Source organism: Anolis sagrei, chromosome 2 (assembly GCF_037176765.1).
Source record: "Anolis sagrei isolate rAnoSag1 chromosome 2, rAnoSag1.mat, whole genome shotgun sequence".
NCBI classification, from domain to species: domain Eukaryota; kingdom Metazoa; phylum Chordata; class Lepidosauria; order Squamata; family Dactyloidae; genus Anolis; species Anolis sagrei.
This window is the reverse complement of record NC_090022.1, coordinates 192,268,770-192,287,071: the sequence shown is the minus strand read 5'-3', so window position 1 is coordinate 192,287,071 and position 18,302 is coordinate 192,268,770. Positions and strand designations below refer to the sequence as shown.

Below are 18,302 nucleotides of genomic sequence, written 5' to 3'. Positions count from 1 at the left end.
TCTTGCTTCATGTCACCTAATCCAACAACAAAGAAATCTTGGTGTCTTGGTTTTTAGGCCTCTTCCTGGGGTTATTTGGGGAGCTGATTCAGAAAATTGTATTGGATAGACCCTATCAGCTCTCGTTTTTTAGGTATGGTTATCGTGATTTTCTATGGGTGAGCAAATTGTTGTTGTTGTTCATTCGTTCAGTCGTCTCCGACTCTTCGTGACCTCATGGACCAGCCTACGCCAGAGCTCCCTGTCGGCCGTTACCACCCCCAGCTCCCTCAAGGTCAGTCCAGTCACTTCAAGGATGCCATCCATCCATCTTGCCCTTGGTCGGCCCCTCTTCCTTTTGCCTTCCAAAAGGAAGAGCAAATGGTGTGAGCAAATGGTGACTGGTATATGGCATATGTTCTGTATCTCAAAACCTAGACTGATCAGGGGAAACTGGTGCCATTTTTGGAATCGGCAGGTCAAAATACCCAGAAACAGGCCTAACATTTGGGGTACCAAAATATATGTTGGTCAGTGTTATTAGTGGTCAGGATATGCACAGGCAGGAAGCAGACAGGTTTGAAGCTTCAAGGCTCTTCAATGCTAATCAAGATCGTCAACTGCAATATTCACTTTCCTCAAGTAGATTTATATATCTGGACATTCCAGATATATAAATCCCACTAGCCCAGTTTCCAACAGACCTCACAACCTCTGAGATTGCCTGCCATAAATGTGGGTGAAACGTCAGGAGAGAATGTTTCTGGAACATGGCCATACAGCCCGGAAAACTCACAGCAACTCACAGCAACCCAGTGATTCCAGCCATGTGCCTTCAACACAATGCACAGAATTCTGCACTGGCTTGCTGCTTCCTGTTTTCTGTTTCCACAGTTGTTTATTTTACCCGTTTTATTTAAAATTCAGTTGTTACAGTGTTTTATTACAGGAAAGCATCTGTTGACATCAGCTCATGGGATGGACTTTGACATTTTACAAAAAGGGAGAGAAGTATTTAATATAGGAATGTCATTTTGGGAAACTTACACACAGCCCTATATCCCAGAATATCAAGGCAGAAAATCCCACATTATCTGAGTATGGTCTTAGATAACCCAGTTCAAAGCAGATATTCTGGGATACAGGGCTGTGTGGAAAGGCCCTCAATTGTTCCAAAAGGGAAGTGGAATGAAATAAGTGTGTACTTCCAAGTCAAAATGCTCAGGGCTACAAAGAACCAAGCAGAAAGGTCTATTGCTTATATTGTAAAGAAGCCTATTATTATTTTTTAAATGAATAGTTGTCACAATTAATAGCTTCAAATAAATTTTCATTGGAATTGCATTGTGTGGAGAGGCTTAATTGTTCCCAACCTCACTCCGATCTCAATTAGCAGTATTCTCCTCCCATGGTTTCACAATGACAAACACCACCAAAACAAAGAAGTGAGATAAAAAAGCAAAACAAAATTGTGAAACTTATAATGTTATGACAGACAGGAATTTAAGAGGCTAAATTCAACTTTGTCACTTTATTCAAATTTTCAAAATAGCCTTTATTCTACTTGTTTTAGTATAAAAAGTCCACAAGTTAAGTGCACCACAGTGTTCACAGAGAGACCTAGAATTTCCAACCTTTCATTAACAGTCAGCTGTATGGTGGACCATGACACATACAAAACACAGAAAATTAAGATAAAATATATTCACCAGATCTGATAATTTTTTTAATTCATAAAAACAAAAAGCAACAACAACAACAAAAAGATTGAAGATCCCTGAAATATTCTTCTTGATCCTAATAAGACTTCATTGTACCCAAGTCATTTTTAAAAAAGTTTTAATCTATTAAAAAAAAGAAAAAGAACAAAACCCAAAAAAGACCTCCATCAAATCCAAACTTGCACACTGAATAACATCCCACAGGCGTTCCTGTCTCTCTAGCCTGAATAACATTCCGTACAGAGTTTTGTTATCAAGACACCGGGTCGCTCAATTCCCCCCACCCCCACCCCTTTTAAAAAAACTGTTTCATTTTAAGCTTTTTAATTATTATTTTTTAAACGTACAGGAAGCATTTAATGAAATGTTGTGTTTCTGGCACCAAAACATGGCTTCAGCTAGATTCTTAATGTGCAAAGGAGTCCCAAGATCACTTTAAGAGTGTATAAAAAGAACATCCCAGGGCAACGCTCTGAACTGCATACCTTCCTAGTAAAGGAGCAGGAGAGCAAAAGTGAGCGGATGGGGCTGATGGCAGAAAGAACTGTACCCCACTCCTCTAACAGGGCATCCATCATGGGTGCCTCTGCCCCTGAAAACAAAATATCTATGTGTGTGGCTACCTTTCTCCTCAGCACCATTGATTCTATGGAAGAGGAAAGACGATGCATTCTCTTATTCCTATTCATTGGTAAAAGGTTTATCTGCAAGCTTTTTATATGTTTGATACTCGGAAGCCAGGTTTTCTTTCAACCTTCCATTTCTGCCCCTCCCCCCAACCCTTTCCCATGCCCCACCCCCACATACCTGGTTTTCATATATATTTATATATAGTTTATCAATAAAAGCGAAAGAGAAAGAGGAGAATGATGCAGTCTCTAGCACTCTCCAGTGAAATTAAAGGGAAACTCATGGGTTGGCTTAGCTCATATTCATTTCAAAATTTAACCCCCAAAGATTTAAGAGAGGCACTCCTACCACTGCATGGTTTTGTATTTAAAGTTTGCTCCTTGTTTTTTTAAAATTTTTAAAAGAAAAAGTGCCTGAAGGGTCAGGGCACCAGGAAGACACCCCGCATCATCATGTGTCTAAACTGCAACTCCAGGTTAATACGACTAAAGCGGTTACATTGTGAGAAGTGCTGACAGTATGTGATGTCGTTCCTTTACACCAATGTAGCCCCCCTGTCCTTCACCAGATGGTGTAGCCACCGTCCGAGCCCCCCATGAAGAAGTTGCCCTTGCGTTGCGTCACTAGCACATTGGCGCCCTGCATGACAGCCAGCTGGGCTGCGTTCGGAGGGCAGCCAGGAGGAGGGGGCTGGAAGGCAAGAAAAACAAAGGGTTAGTAGGGCAAGGCTGGGTGGCAGCATCTGCAAGACAAAGGCTGTGCCCAGTTCTGGGCATCTCAAGTCAAGGACAATATTGACAAAGTGGAACAATGTCCAAGGAAGGTCAAAGGTCTGGAAGCAAAGTCCTGTGAGGAGCAGTTCAGGGAGCTAGACATTTTCAGCTTGGGAAAGAGCAGGAGGCATGATATCTATGTGTAAATATTTGAAAAGATAATACATTGAGACAGCAAGCTTGTTTACAGCTGCTCTAGAGACTAGGGGCTCTTCCACACAGCCAAATAACCCACAATATCAAGGGAGAAAATCCCACAATATCTGCTTTGAACTGGGTTATCTGAGTCCACTCTGCCATATATTGCAGTTCAAAGCAGATAATGTGGGATTTTATTCAGCTGTGTGCAAGGGGCCTAGGACACAAAGCAAAGGGATTCCACCTAACCTAAACCAGACATGGGCAAATTTTGAGCCTCTGGGAGTTTTGGACTCCAACTCCCACAATTCCTAACAACCAGTAGATGGTTAGGAATTGTGGGAGTTGAAGTTCAAAACACCTGGAAAGCTGAAGTTTGCCAATGCCTGAAAAGCATTCTGAGGGCAAGAGCTGTTCGGCAGTGAACTCTGCTGCCTCAAAACATGGTGGAGTCTCTTCTGAAAGTTTTTAAACAGAAGCTAGATGGCTCTCTGTTGGGAGTGGTTTGTGTTTTCCTGAGTGGCAGAAGTTGGACTGGATGGCCCTTGGAGTCTCTTCCAACTCTATGAAATTTGCAGCTCCCAGACAGCACATGAGCTACCAGGTTGAGCTCCGAAAGCATAGTTTAACAAATATTCAATGTGATGCATTAGCTTGCACTGCAAGGGACATGCCATACAGTAGGAGCATATTCTAGGCAAGGAAATTGCCTATGTTACAAGTAAACCATGCACACAATTGAACCTACAAAGCTGCCAAGGCCAAATCTGACCCATCATGTTATTTTGTGTGACCCATGAGGCTTTCAATGTCAGGACAACATAGTTACATTTTACAGTCTTATAATTACAAATGAAGATCACCATAAGGCTGATAAGGCCTTTAGTGAAAAATATACCTTGACACCTCTGACCTAGTAGCATCACCACCACCATCTTTTTATTTATACTCCACTAATCTAGACTGGAACTAAGGCAGCTCATAAATTCAAAAGGTTACAAAAATTATCTTAAAATCGAATTAAACTATGAACAGTATTAAAACAATTTAAGTATGTGTGCTTAAAATGATAAAAGCAATTTAAAACAATTGTGTTCACAACAATGTCATATCCTATTAAAAGCCTTTCCTCAAAAAACTTCAATTTCTACAAACTTGGCAGAGAAGGAAAAGGTCTGTGTCTGCTGATGGAAGCAAAACAACGATGGAGACATTTCAGTCTCACTGAGGAGTGAGTCCAGGAGCCTAGGAACAGCTGCCAAGAGGACCCTGTATTGTGTACACATCAACCTTCCCTACAAGGGTGGTGGGACTGAAAGAAAGCCTCTACCGAGAATTATAGGGTCTAAAGCCCCTTCCACACAGCTGAATAAAATCCCACATTATCTGCTTTGAACTGGGATATATGACAGTGTGGACTCAGATAACCCAGTTCAAAGCAGATATTGTGTGTTTTTCTGTGGTGATATTCTGGGTTATATGGCTGTGTGGAAGGGCCTTAGCAGTCTCATATGGGGAGATAGTTTGCTAGGGGTTCAGGTACAGAATCTTCCCCAAGTCTACACAAATTTTATTGCATAAGGAGTCAAAAGCTGAAACCTGGGACGTTCTCACACAGATAATGCTGCACTACTGATCTTTGACTTCTCTCCTTGACTGCCTTTGCATGACGCGATACTGAGGTTGAGTTACAGACCTCATAATATTGTGGACATATAGAAATTAACCCCTTCCCATTCTCAGTTCTTCCTGCAGTTTGCTTATCACATGGGAAACAAGGAACAGCATGTTGTGCATTGGCCTGCCCACATCAAAACAAAGGGCACCTTAGAAAGGTGAATCAGAAAAGCAGCCACACTGGGTGGAAGCCTTCCAAGCACAATCCCAACAAACACCCTGAAACCCTTTGGTGCATCTCACACAGAGTATCTGCCTATCTTCCTAATAATTTTACAAACTTGCTCCTTCAAAATCATACTTCCCAGAAAATTAAGAATACCCTCCCTGGATGATTTGTTAAAATTGCTGAAAAATTTTACAGAAATTCCAGTGTTGATGACAATTGAAGGAAATCAGTTGCTTTAACTTTCCCAATAACTCTAGCAAAGACTCAGAAGGATCAAGGCAAAAGAAGGGGTCTCCATTTAACTTCACAGTCATTCTACCACAATTTAAATTCCCAGTTACGTTTATGGCTGAAACAGTGTAAATTCTTTGCAGGATGGTTTGTGGTTACTGCCTTTCAGTGGAGAGAAACGATCAATTAACACATGAGAACTACATAGTTTATATACAGGATTTTCCAGCAACAAGCAACTCCTTAATGCTTATTGAGCTATCTTCAAGACTAGTAAAAAAAATTGAGTGGCAAGGGAATGGAGCCGAACAGCTAAGACTATGCTTACTTACAGGAATATTTGCAGGGGCACCTGCTGCAAACCTTGCTCCAGCATCAAAGCCACCCTCAACAAGAACGGTGGATCCAGGCGGATAGACTGGCCCCACAGGGTAAAAAGCCAATGGAACTGAAGAACCCATGGGGCCCATAGCCACAGACTGAGCCATAGGAAGGTATAGTGAGGCCCCAGGATAAGCTGCAGACATGGTTGGCACAGTGGCAGCTCCGGGATGCACGAAGTTTGGACGGTAGAGCTGAAAAGAAAAAGAATACAGTCAAGTAAGGTTTCTTCTTCTGAAACAACACATTCATCTCAACACCTTCCATCTCCAAGAATACGGGACGAGTTGGTAAAGCAGAACAAGGTCCATTCCACACACAGCATGCTATCCCCAGCAGTGACTAGTCAAGTCTTTCTATGAGCTCAAAAACAGAAAATAAAAAGGGGCAAGAGGACAGCCTTCTTTATTTCCAGAATGGACTATGAGATAAGGAAATGAGGAGTTAACAGTTACATTAAAAGTAACTCTTCGTGATTTTAGTCCAATGTCTTTCCTTGCTTTCGGAACTGGCACAGAGAGCTTTAAAATGCCTAAGTGCTCCGCCAAGCTTCCTGGGCTGAGGAAAGCCACTTCTGAATTTCGGCAAAAAGTCTCCCCCCTGCTCTTTGAAACAGACTTGCTATCCTGAAAAAGAAGTTATGGATTGATTTCTGATTGGTTTACACTATAAATTAACATCGAATGCAGTTTCTGGGACAAAAAGTCCTCTTGCTTGCAAACCATTCCTCCTTCCCCTGTCTTCATCTCTTCCATTATCAAAATTGAAATGGTGAGCAATTCAGGCTGAAGACCTGTCTCTTTTGCTTGCATTATTCTGCAGGCGTATCTAGTGATATACCGTATATACTCGAGTATAAGCCGACGTGAATATAAGTCGAGGCACCTAATTTTAGCACAAAAAACTGGGAAAACATTGATTTGAGAATAAGCAAGGGTGGTAAATGCAGCAGCTACTGGTAAATTTCAAAATAAAAATAGATACCAGTAAAATTACATTAATTGAGGCATCGGTACATTACAAATGTTTTTGAATATATACATAAAACTAATTTAAGATAAGACGGTCCAACTCGGATCAAACCATTGTTCTAACATTCTTCAATGTAAATGTGCTTACGTATCCTTCCAGTAATAATAAAGAGAGTAAAATAATAAATGTAATAAAAATAATTGAGTAAAATAATGGAAATGTAATAACAGTAATAATAGAGTAGAATAAAAATGTAATAATAACAATAATGAACAGAGTAAAATAAATGCAATAATACATTTATTATTTTATTCAATAAAGTAAAATAATAAATGTTGTAATAATAGAGTAAAATAATAAATGTAATAATAACAGAGTAAAATAATAAACAACACTGACTCAAGTATAAGCTGAGGGGGGCTTTTTCAGCCTTAAAAAGGACTGAAAACCTTGACTTATATTCGAGTATATATGGTACATCATTGATATCCACACTATTTCTATTATCTACCTATCTTGAAACAGCTGAAATAACAAACCTCATGCACTTAAATATACCATACAGCTCATTGTCATCCATAAAGCTTATGCCAGAAATTAAACGGAGATCCCACTATATTCCAGCAGAGCTGAATCCCCACAGGGTGCTGGATCACCCAAGATGCATCTCCAGCTTCTCTTTTTTTAGAGTAGCATTTTTCTTCAATACCTGGCCCCAAGCCGCTCTGAGTCCCCATTGGGGAAATGGTGGCGAAGTAACAAATGAAGATTATTATTATTATTATTATAAGCCAAGGTAATATGGGAGGTATGGCTTAGGATTCCCTTGCAACTTTTCAATAGATGATTTCCCAAACTACCTCTTCTATTATGTATTGGTTCAGAGGCCTCCCAATGGTCAGGCCTTGAAGAAAAGGGCATTTCCAGAAAGAAACATTAGTCTCTGGCCAGCAGCAGAACAGTGAGTCACTTGTCTTCTCCAATAGCCTACAAGTGCAATGACTTGCCAAAGGCCACTGTCTGCCATTCTTCTGCTTCCACAGGGAAGTCTTTGATATATCCCTGAGTGAACAGAAGATTTATTAAAAGCATATGGAATAGTCTATTTCATTAACCATTTGATACAACCAGATCCTGGCTTTTGATTTTAAGGTGTCACAAAACTTTAGGCCAGGCCTCTTCAACCTGTGGTCCTCCAGGAGTTCTTGACTTCTGCTCCCAGAATTCTTGACCACTGAACAAGCTGGCTGGAGCTTCTGGGGGTTGGGTGCCCAAACACCTGGAAGGCCACAGTTTGAAGAGGCCTGTTTTAGGCTATTGAGCAATGAAATGACTGCCAGCACAGCATTCAGTCTAATATCTAACATCACGACAAACTTCAGTCTGATAGCTAGCAAGCAGGCCACAAAATGTATCCAAAAGATGATTATGTTTGCCCTTTGATGAGCCTCCATGGGAAGGGAGATGCAGAATGCTGGATCATCCTCTGAAGGTTGTTTCTTTTTTAAAATTCTAAGTAAGTTCCTTTGCTGTCCATGGCATGTAAATGGTAGGCTCAAGCAGCAGGTGCTGTTGGTGCAGTGAAACAGAAGAAAAGAGACAACCTCTGGCAGTCAAGGGCAGTGCTGCTAAGATTTTGATATAAAGGGAATATCAGTATCTTGAACCAGAAGACGTCAACAGAGACAAAGGCTGAGCTGGAACAGGCACAGTGAGCTCTTGGTGTGCTGTTATTACCAGAAGGTGGACTGCTTTGTGCTATAGTATAATTTAAAGCCAGTTAACTTTACAACGAATATTAGCCAAACCACTATGAAAGATAAGGTGTCCTGTAAGACATAGGAACAGATCAGCCCACCCAAGTGAGCAATCCGATCTAGAATAACAGTCTTAGACTTTATAAAGTAGCTGGGCTGGTCCTTCTCAAAAGCAATCAAGATTATGATCCTTTATAATAAATAAATAAAATTTTGGTGTGAACTCTGAGAACGAGAGGCTTCCACTTCTGTACCTAAACTCTGATTTGAACACACAAATATTCTGCATATGGTTGCAATCAAAACATTTTAAGAGGAACTTAGAAATACATGATCAAAATGTCACCAGGTGGGTTAGCAGGTGATATTCTACTGGAAGAAACACAATTTTATTACTATCCTTATTACCATTGTAACTGTTTGTAGGAAATAAAAGACACTGTAAGATTCAACAAAGATTGTATTATCTTTTTCTATTGGATGGATTATAGATTACATACTTCTGAATAAGCAGGAGGAGCTTCAGTGTAAGGAGGAGCTTGAGGAAGAGGTATGGTCTGTGGAAACACCGATGGATTACCAGGAGGTTGAACTGGGTAGGAAGGCTGGGTAGGATATTGACCTAAAAGAAGGAAGTTAATCAGTGTTAGCACAGTTGCTGGGAAGAAACAGGAAGTGTTGAGATCAGGGAAACTCCCTCCTTTGGGAGTTTTTCTTGAACAAATACAGATATTCAAGAAAAGGGCTCTCTAATTTGAGGAGGGTCCAAATTCCACAAACATCTGCTTTTCAGTACCTGCCGGAAACTATTTGAAACTCAAAAGAAATGAGATTTAATCAATGTCATTCAAACCTGTTCTCTCATTAAGAACAAAGATAGTCAATAGTTACTTTTTAAAAACTGGAGAGTGCCATCTCGTGGGGAATATAAATAAGTCAGAAAGAAAATAATTGCTTGTTACTATGGTCAGATACCAAATCTATTTTTCTTCCATTAACCTGCTAATTTCAAAGTGAAGCATGCAAAACAACCGAAATCTAACAGCACAATCCAATATATCCCTCCCAGAGGTAAGTTATAATTCAGTGGGATTTATCACTTGATGAACATATATACAGGATAGCGGCCTAATTAACTCTCTTCCCTGTGCCTCAACTATGGGTACATCTACATTGTAGAATTAATGCAGTTTGCCATGGCTCAATACTATTGGACATGGGATATATAGTATGGTGGGCACCAGCACTTTGTGGCAAAGAAGGCTAAAGGCCTTATAAAACTACAACTCCCATGATTCCATAACACTTCGTCATGGTATTTAAAGTGGTGTCAAACCATTAATTCTACAGTGTAGATCCACCTTATAGCAAGCTATGTTTAAATTCAGTAGTAAACGCTACACTACCCTCCTATTGATAAGACGTCTGCTCAGAAAGTATTTAGAGCAGTTCAAACAATTTGTTTAGATATGGAGTTCAAACAATCAGGCTGATAGTGTATTTTAAAGAGGATGAAATAATCTTATGTTTAAGCAGCTCCCTAGCTAGAGAAGGTCAACTCAACATTGAAACAAATTCCTTATGGGAGGTACAAAAACAAGAAAGCATATCAGTGGCTGTTGAAATGAAATCACATGAGGCAGCCCATTTATTACCTTCTAAGGGGCGACTTAAAAGGCATTTTTGCTGTGTAGGGCTGGTTGTGACAATGCATGCTATCTGCTTTACAAGAGACTATCAGTAACCTAAGTCATTTTGAGAGACCCCTTTTTGTCTATAGTATTTTAAACTTTAAAGTATAGGGATGTACAAATGCAGCAAGATTTTTTGTGGATTTTTCAAAAGCAGACAGATATATTCTTGTGATAGTAAGACTGATTGTTTAGGCCAGGGAACCTCAAACTAAGGCCCGGTGGCCAGATGCGGCCCTCCAAGGTCATTTACCTGGCCCTCACTCAGGGTCAACCTAAGTCTGTAACAACTTGAAAGCACACAACAACATCCCTATCACATCAGCCAAAAGCAGGGCCTCACTTCCCATTGAAATACTAATAAATTTATATGTGTTAAAACTGTTCTTCATTTTAATTATTGTATTTTTAAGTGGTTTTTGCACTACAAATAAGATATGTGCAGTGTGCATAGGAATTTATTCATATTTTTTTTCAAATTATAATCCGTCCCTCCAACAGTTTGAGGGACTGTGACCTGGCCCTCTGTTTAAAAAGTTTGAGGACCCCTGGTTTAGGCATTCAGTGGCAGGATATAGTCTACAACACCCATTATCACATAGGTTCCATCTCTTTGGATTTGTGATGTCATATAGGTTAGAATCACATTCAGGCAGTCCCCAAGTTGCAGACAATATAGGTTCTGTAAGTTTGTAAGTTGAATTAGTCTTTAAGTAGGAACAGGTGCATTTTTAAACTGTAACTCCAGCCACTTAAAGAAATACATGCATATATATGTTTTGGTTTGCATAAAGGTTAACACTCCTGAAAGATTTGTTTTGCTGTCTGTGCCCTTGTTTGGAAGATTTCACCTAATTTTCTACCCCTGTCAATTGGATTTTGAAAATATAGGGTTGTGGTGGAAACAAGGATCAGCGATAAAACTTTAGTGGGGACACCTTTTCCCCCTGTAGTGAATTTCCCTTCCTGGGGGTAAATTTCTCTCACTTCCTGTTGCTTCATATGTTTCTTAACTATGAGTCAAAATTACAATAGGTAGGTGGTTCTCAACCTTCCTAATGCCACGACCCCTTAATACAGTTCCTCATGTGGTGGTGACCCCCAACCATAAAATTATTTTCGTTGCTACTTCATAACTGTCATTTTGCTACTGTTATGAATCGTCACATAAACATCTAATATGCAGGATATATCTACATTCACTGCACCAAATTTGGCACAAATACCCGATACACCCAAATTTGAATAATGGTGGGCTTGAGGGGCAGGGACTGATTTTGTCATTTGGGAGTTGTAGTTTCTGGGAATTTTAGTTGAGCTACAATCAAAGAGCATTCTGAACTCCACCAATGATTGAATTGAACCAAACTTGGTACACAGAACTCCCATGACCAACAGAAAATACTGGAAGGGTTTGGTGGGCATGGACCTTGAGTTGTAGTTCACCAACATCCAGATAGCACTATTGACTCAAACAATAATGGATCTGGACCAAACTTGGCATGAATACTCAATATGCCCAAATGTGAACACTGGTGGATTTAGGGAAAATAGACCTTGACATTTAGGAGTTGTGCTTGCTGGGATTTATTGTTCACCTACAATCAAAAAGCATTCTGAACCCCACAGACGATAGAAATGGGCCAAACTTCCCACACAGAACCCCCATGATCAACAGAAAATACTGTGTTTTCTGATGGTCTTCGGTGACCCCTCTGACAACCCCCCCCAGGGTCCCGACCCCCAGGTTGAGAAACGCTGGGATAGGGGATTGCTTGGTAGAGTAAGGGTCCTTCTACACTGCCATATAATCCAGATTCTTAAATCAGAGAATACATATTATCTGCCTTGAACTGGACTATATGAGTCTACACTGCCATATAATCCAGTCCAAAGCAGATAATCTGGATAACAGACGGCAGTGTAGAAGGAGCCTAAATCAAGAGTTCTCAACCTGTGGGTCCCCAGGTGTTTTCGCCTTCAGCTCCCAGAAATCCTAACAGCTGGTAAACTGGCTGGGGTTTCTGAGAGTTGTAGGCCACAACACTTGGGGAAATCCCAGCCAGTTTACCAGCTGTTGCAATTTCTGGGACCTGAAGGCCAAAGCATCTGGGGACCCACAGGTTGAGAACCACTGGCCTAAATCATTACAGATTTGGGATTTTCTGATATAAGTCTGGACAGGATAGTTTTGTGATCATAACCCCCATTCTCCATTTTTCCTATGGCTGAGGCCTTGCAGGCTATTATGTTTTGCTTTATTTCCTATGCGTTTGTGTGCCTTCAAGCGCCTTGCCTGTTGTCTTATGGCAGTGGTTTTCAACCTGGGGTCCCCAGATGTTTTTGGCCCACAACTCCCAGAAATCCCAGCTAGTTTACCAGCTGTTAGGATTTCTGGGAGTTGTAGGCCAAAAACATCTGGGGACCCCAGGTTGAAAACCACTGTCTTATGGCAATCCCTGTTTATGTCATAGTGTTTCCTGAGGCAAGGGATACTAAAGAGGTGATTTTGCCCGTTCCTTCCTCTGAAATACAAGCCCCTACTGAGCTCCATCTACATTTGGTGGGAACAGAGGCAGTTTCGGGATCCTCCTCTTCCCTTTTCAAGGCCCCAACCTCAGTCCTCCTCCCTTCATCCACATCCAAAGCTTTCAGGCGGACTTGAATTGTAGAATGAGGGCAGGCATCCGCTCTGCCTTCAGTCAACCCCCTGAGTCGTGACGGTGCCTCGGGATCCCCAGGAAGCGAGGCCAGGAAGGCCCTCACACTGGAAGGGTTAACTGTCCTGAGCAGAGGCGTTGCGTCATAGCAACCGAACACCCGCCCTTCCCCCCACCCCCTCACCCCGGCTTCCCGAGGCCTCTCATTGGCCAGGGCTCCCGCCCGTTACGTCCAAGGCCCGCAGATAACGGGACTGCGGCGCCAGCCTTAAAGGGACAGCGCCCTTGCGAAAGGTGAGCGGGGACTGGGTGGGGTTGGAAGGGCAAGGGGCCTGCCTGGCTTACCTTTGCTGTTCATGGTGGCGGCGTCGAGAAAGGCGCGGAGGGAAAAGGCGGGCTGGCACGGCGACGGTTCCGGCAACTCCTGCTTTCGGCGGCGGCGGCAGGGACGGCTCTCCTCGCTCAATCACTTCCTTGTTGTTGTCGCTGCAGCCCTGAGGAGAGGGGTTACGTCGAGACGTCTGACGTCACGCCGCGACGCCGCTGAGGGGAATGGGACGCCGAGAGTGGCCGGCAGGGTCAGGGGGCGTGGTCAGGTAGGGGGCGTGGCCTCCGGCGCTGAGGGACGCACAGGCGCCTCGAAAGCTAAGCAGGGTCGGCGCTGGCTCTCGCTTGGGTGGGAGGCCGCCACTCTTGTGCAAGCCCTCATTCCCAATTGCCATGGCTTGGCCGACGTCCCAACCTTGCAGAATGAATGCACCTTGGTGCCACTTTGAACTACCATGGGAGCGTGGGAGTTATAATTTTACAAGGTCTTTCTGTTTGAATTCAACCACACACTGCTCAAGTCTGCAGTCCTCAATTTATTTATTTGTTTGTTTGTTTGTTTACAGTATTTGTATACCGCCTTTCTCACCCCGAGGGGGACTCAAAGCGATTTACACATAAGTAATGGCAAAATTCAATGCCAGTACAAACAATTACAATTATACACTACAAAACATAAATCAAATTAAAACCATACATCCATAAGCAATAAAACAATCATTAAAACAATAAACAGTCTTGTTCGTCAAATCGCCATTCCAGTCATTGTCTTCCTGAAATGCTGCATACATTTACTTCTGCTGCCCGAAGGCCTGGTCCCAAAACCATGATTTTAATTTTTTTTTCTAAAAGCCAGGAGGGAGGGAGCGGATCTTACCTCATTTGGGAGTGTGTTCCATAGGTGGGGGGCCACAGCCGAGAAGGCCCTGTCTCTCATCCCTGCCAGACGCATTTGCACTGGTGACGGGAGCGAGAGCAGGGCCTCCCCGGATGATCTTAGATCACGAGGTGGGACATAGGGGTGGATGCGTTCGGATTACGAGGTGGGACGTAGGGGTGGATGCGTTCGGACAAGTAAACTGGGCCAGAACCGTATAGAGCTTTATAGGTCAAGACCAGCACTTTGAATTGGGCTCTGAGATGGATCGGCAATGAGAAGCAACTAGATAGCATTAGGCTAGGCCAGGCCTGGGCAAACTTGGGCCCTCCTGGTATTTTGGACTTAAACTCCCACAATTCCAAACAGCCTCAAATTAAGCAGATAAGGGGGGGGGGGGGGGAGGTCCTGAGGCTTTTAGGAATTGTAGGAGTTGAAGTCCAAAACACCAGGAGGGCCCAAGTTTAGGGACTGAACTTTGCATCTTTGCCTCCATAGCTCAAGAATTCTTTTACAGCCACAACACTGCACCTTCTGATTGCTGTGAGCTAACTGCTCAGTTAAGTATCCCGTTTTGCATTGTTAAATACTCTGCTATTTTGGAGACTTCTATGACAGATGGGAAACAATCAGGCACACCTAATCACCTCTCAACAAAAGATTTCCCCAGCCACTGCCAGGCCATCAAATGCTAATCAAGATGGTCAGTTGAAACATTCACACCTAGCTCCAACAGACAAGAGTTCTTTGCCCCACCGGGTCTTTCCACAGATATATAAACCCACTTTCCTAGTTCCAATAGACCTCACTACCTCTGAGGATGCTTGCCATAGATGCAGGCGAAATGTCAGGGAAAAATGCCTCTAGAACATGGCCCTATAGCCCGAAAAAACCTACAACAACCCACTTCTATAACACTTGCAGCCTTCTCTGCTGAAGAGTGTGCTTCATCAAATTACATCATAAGACCCACTGCAAAATCCATTGGCCTCGAGTAAATACGCTTTGGAATGGGTTGTAAAATGTCTTTTTAAAGTGTTAAATCCTATATCGCATTGTTTTTAGCACTGTTTGCTGCTGTTTTCTTTTAAGCTATAAATAAAATCCTGTGGTTTTTTTTCCACTTTAGAAGACTCGGTGTTATCCTTGCATTTTTTTACCATTACACCGGCATTCTTTGGCAGAGAGTGCCAATGACATTGTAAAACTACAACTCCCAAGATTCAATAGCACTATTTATTTATCATATCAGAAGCAAACCAAGGGTACAACTGTAATGTATTTTAAAAAACACACACACAAAGTTTTAAAACTTGGCAAATATTAAATGTCCTTTGACCAGGAGCTGGCCACTTGGAATGCCTCTGGAATGCCTCTGGTGTTGCTATAAGGAGGTCCTCTATTGAGCATGTGGCAGGGCTCAGGCTGCATTGTGATCAGTGGTCTGTGGTTTGCTCTTCTCCACACTTGCATGTCATGGGCTCCACTGTGTGGCCCCATTTCTTAAGGTTGGCTCTGCATCTCGTGGTGCCAGAGCGCAGTCTGTTCAGTGCTTTCCAAGTCACCCATTTTTCTGTGTGCCCGGGGGGGGGGGGGGAGTCTCCCATTTGGTATCAGCAATGAGTTGAGGTTTCAGGTTTTAGCCTGCCACTTTTGGACTCTCACTTGCTGAGGTGTTCCTGTGAGTATCTCTGTAGATCTTAGAAAACATTTCTTGATTTAAAGCATTGGTGTGCTGTGTGATATCCAAACAGAGCATGGGTCGAATATGTCACTGCCTTGGTCCTTTCATTATTGGCTGCTACTTCTCGGCGGATGTCAAGTGGTGCAATACTGGCTAAACAGTATAATTTATCCAGTGGTGTGGGGTGTAGATATCCTGTGATAATGTGGCATGTCTCATTAAGAGCCACATCCACTGTTTTTGCATGGTGAGATGTGTTCCACACTGGGCATGCGTACTCAGCAGCATAGTTTATCTGCCAGTGCGTGTTTATCTTCTTCTACCACTGTGTCTGGTGGTGATCCCCAGGTTGTGCCAGTCAGCTTTCGTATGATATTATTTCTAGCACCCACTTTTTGCTTGATATTCAGCACTGAGACATGGCAGTTGAAGTAGTGTCAAACTGCATCAATTTTTACAGTGTAGATGCACCTTTGGCATCAGAGGGTGGATCTATCTTGGATGGTTCTCCCAACAGAATGACAATATGTCATGAGGACTTCACATTGTACAGTACAACTCCCCCCCCCCCCCCCCCCCACACACACTATGTTTTAATCTATGATTCCTATTCTTATAGTCTTAAGAAAAGTCAAGACAGAAATTTTGATTTGAGAAAGAAATATTTAAACTGTTGGTAAAAACAAATAATGCCAATACTGTAATGCTTTGATTCCCCCCCCCCCCTTTTTTTTTCTTTTTCTTTTTTATCTCTTTTACTTACTCTTCTATTGAACAGTGTGATGCTATTACCTTTCGTTTTGTTGGTTTGATGAAAGGAATGTTTCATTTTGGCTGTTTTTCTTCTAGGAAAGTGTTTCCAGCCAGGTGTGCTGTCTGGGCTCACTTTGATGCAGTAATAACAGTGGAGTCAACACCTATTTTGCATAGGTTTGTAGTTTTACATATTTATGTATTTTATGTAAATAGGAGTAGGAACAAACACGCATACAACCCAAATGATGCAGTCTAAAATGCAAAGCATACAACGGAAATGGCAACTGTAAAATGTGGTTTACAAAATGTGTTTTTCAAAATTTTTCTTTTGGTGTGATCCTACATATTTATCCTAGGGTGCATCTAAACTTTAGAATTAAGGTAGTTCAATACCACATTAACTGCCATATCCCAATGCTGTGGAATTGTGGGAGTCATGGTTTTATATGATGTTTGGACTGATCTGCCAAAGAATGCAGGTGCCTCATTAAACTACAACTCTCATTATAACTTGTGACCACTTTTTGTGTGACTGTGGGTATATAGGTAGATAAAACATAACAGATATAAATATCGAACATTTACTGATAGCAAATCAGCATTTGTAAGGCTTGCTAAACAGGCTGATTTTCCTTTTTATGGATACAGCAGAAGCATTTTCTGCAGAGTCAACTGTAAACACTGCATATTGTTGCGAAGAGATTTATGTAAACGGGTGGTGTTCAGAAACCTTTTTCTCTTGTTATATTTTTGTGTTGAGCCATTTGGGGTTGAAACTGATAATTTAAGACACAGTACTATAGAGCAATCACAACTCCACATTCTGAAGTTGAAATATTGGAGAATTGGACAGACACAAAAATCTGAAAGGATAAGCTGCATAGGGTGCTAAGGAACCACTATTCCTAATTCAAGGCTTTAAATGAAACGAGTGTTTGATTATATATTGACTCTCCTTGTGCCACCTATGAAGCATCTGGTAAGGGTTATCAAACTGACTTTTTCAAATTCTTGATATTGAATTCTTAGATCTCTGTGCTGTGTTTCATCCTTCTAGCAACCCTATGAAGCAGAGGTGATCTGCCCAAGAGCTACATGTCTGATATGGGGTTGATTTCCCAGATCCAACTCCATGTTGGTCTGTAGAATATCAACCAGTAGTTATCCATCAGCTAAATGTGGCCATGGGCCAAAAGTTCTTTTAAAGGCAGCATCTACATTGTAGAATGAATGCAGTTTACCTCACTTTTACTGCTATGACTCAGTGCTATAGGTGTAGCAGTTTTAAAGGATTTTTAGTCCTGCCTGCCAAATAATACTGGTGTCTCACTAAATTACAACTCCTAGGATTTCATACCATTGAGTCATAGCAGTTTGAGTGCTATCAGACTACAGTCTAAATGCACTCTAGGACTACATTTCCATATACTGCTTAATACCCGCTGGTCCATGTAATGGAGCCAATCCCCTTCTCTGACAACATTAAGGAAATGGCCATTTAATTTTGGTTTCACCGAGACGAACAACAGTTCTCTTGGGAGATAAAAATGAGTTGGGGAACTATCATTAGCCTCTCAGGCATTACATTTCTCTGCTGAGGAGCTGTGCTTTGGAAAAGAAACAAGCGAGCGTCCAAATTCATGCATAAGAGATCAATGGAAAGAACAGAGACCCTGCAAATATATTTTAAGTTTAATTAAGCCTTGAGGCTGTTAAACTTACACCAGTCAAAGAGCTCTGCTCATTAGCATTGAACTAATGCTTTGTTAGTTATTTTGGCATCGGCTTTAGGTTATGTTAGTTATTTTAAAGCCTACCCTCTTGGATGTTATCATAGCGGAAAGAGGGAGTGGTGATCGCTGCTGCCCCTGGCTGCCTT

At 41.9% G+C, this 18,302-nt stretch overlaps 2 protein-coding genes across 2 annotated transcripts in view; one reads left to right on the top strand and one right to left on the bottom strand.

Moving 5' to 3' along the window:
• Positions 1–1,495: 1,495 nt before the first annotated feature.
• On the bottom strand, positions 1,496–13,320 carry DAZAP2 (DAZ associated protein 2). The gene is made up of 4 exons (XM_060762805.2): positions 13,125–13,320; positions 8,929–9,050; positions 5,651–5,893; positions 1,496–3,020 (listed from the first exon to the last, which is right to left on the bottom strand). Exons 1-4 carry the CDS (start codon positions 13,135–13,137, stop codon positions 2,892–2,894), a joined length of 507 nt encoding a protein of 168 aa, XP_060618788.1. The 5' UTR covers positions 13,138–13,320; the 3' UTR covers positions 1,496–2,891.
• A 3,222-nt stretch (positions 13,321–16,542) lies between these two features.
• Positions 16,543–18,302, top strand: part of POU6F1 (POU class 6 homeobox 1) — a 56,482-nt gene continuing 54,722 nt past the window's right edge. Inside the window, exon 1 of the mRNA XM_060762808.2 lies at positions 16,543–16,597. The gene's annotated coding sequence lies outside the window, so the exon portion shown is untranslated. The remainder of the gene's footprint in view (positions 16,598–18,302) is intronic.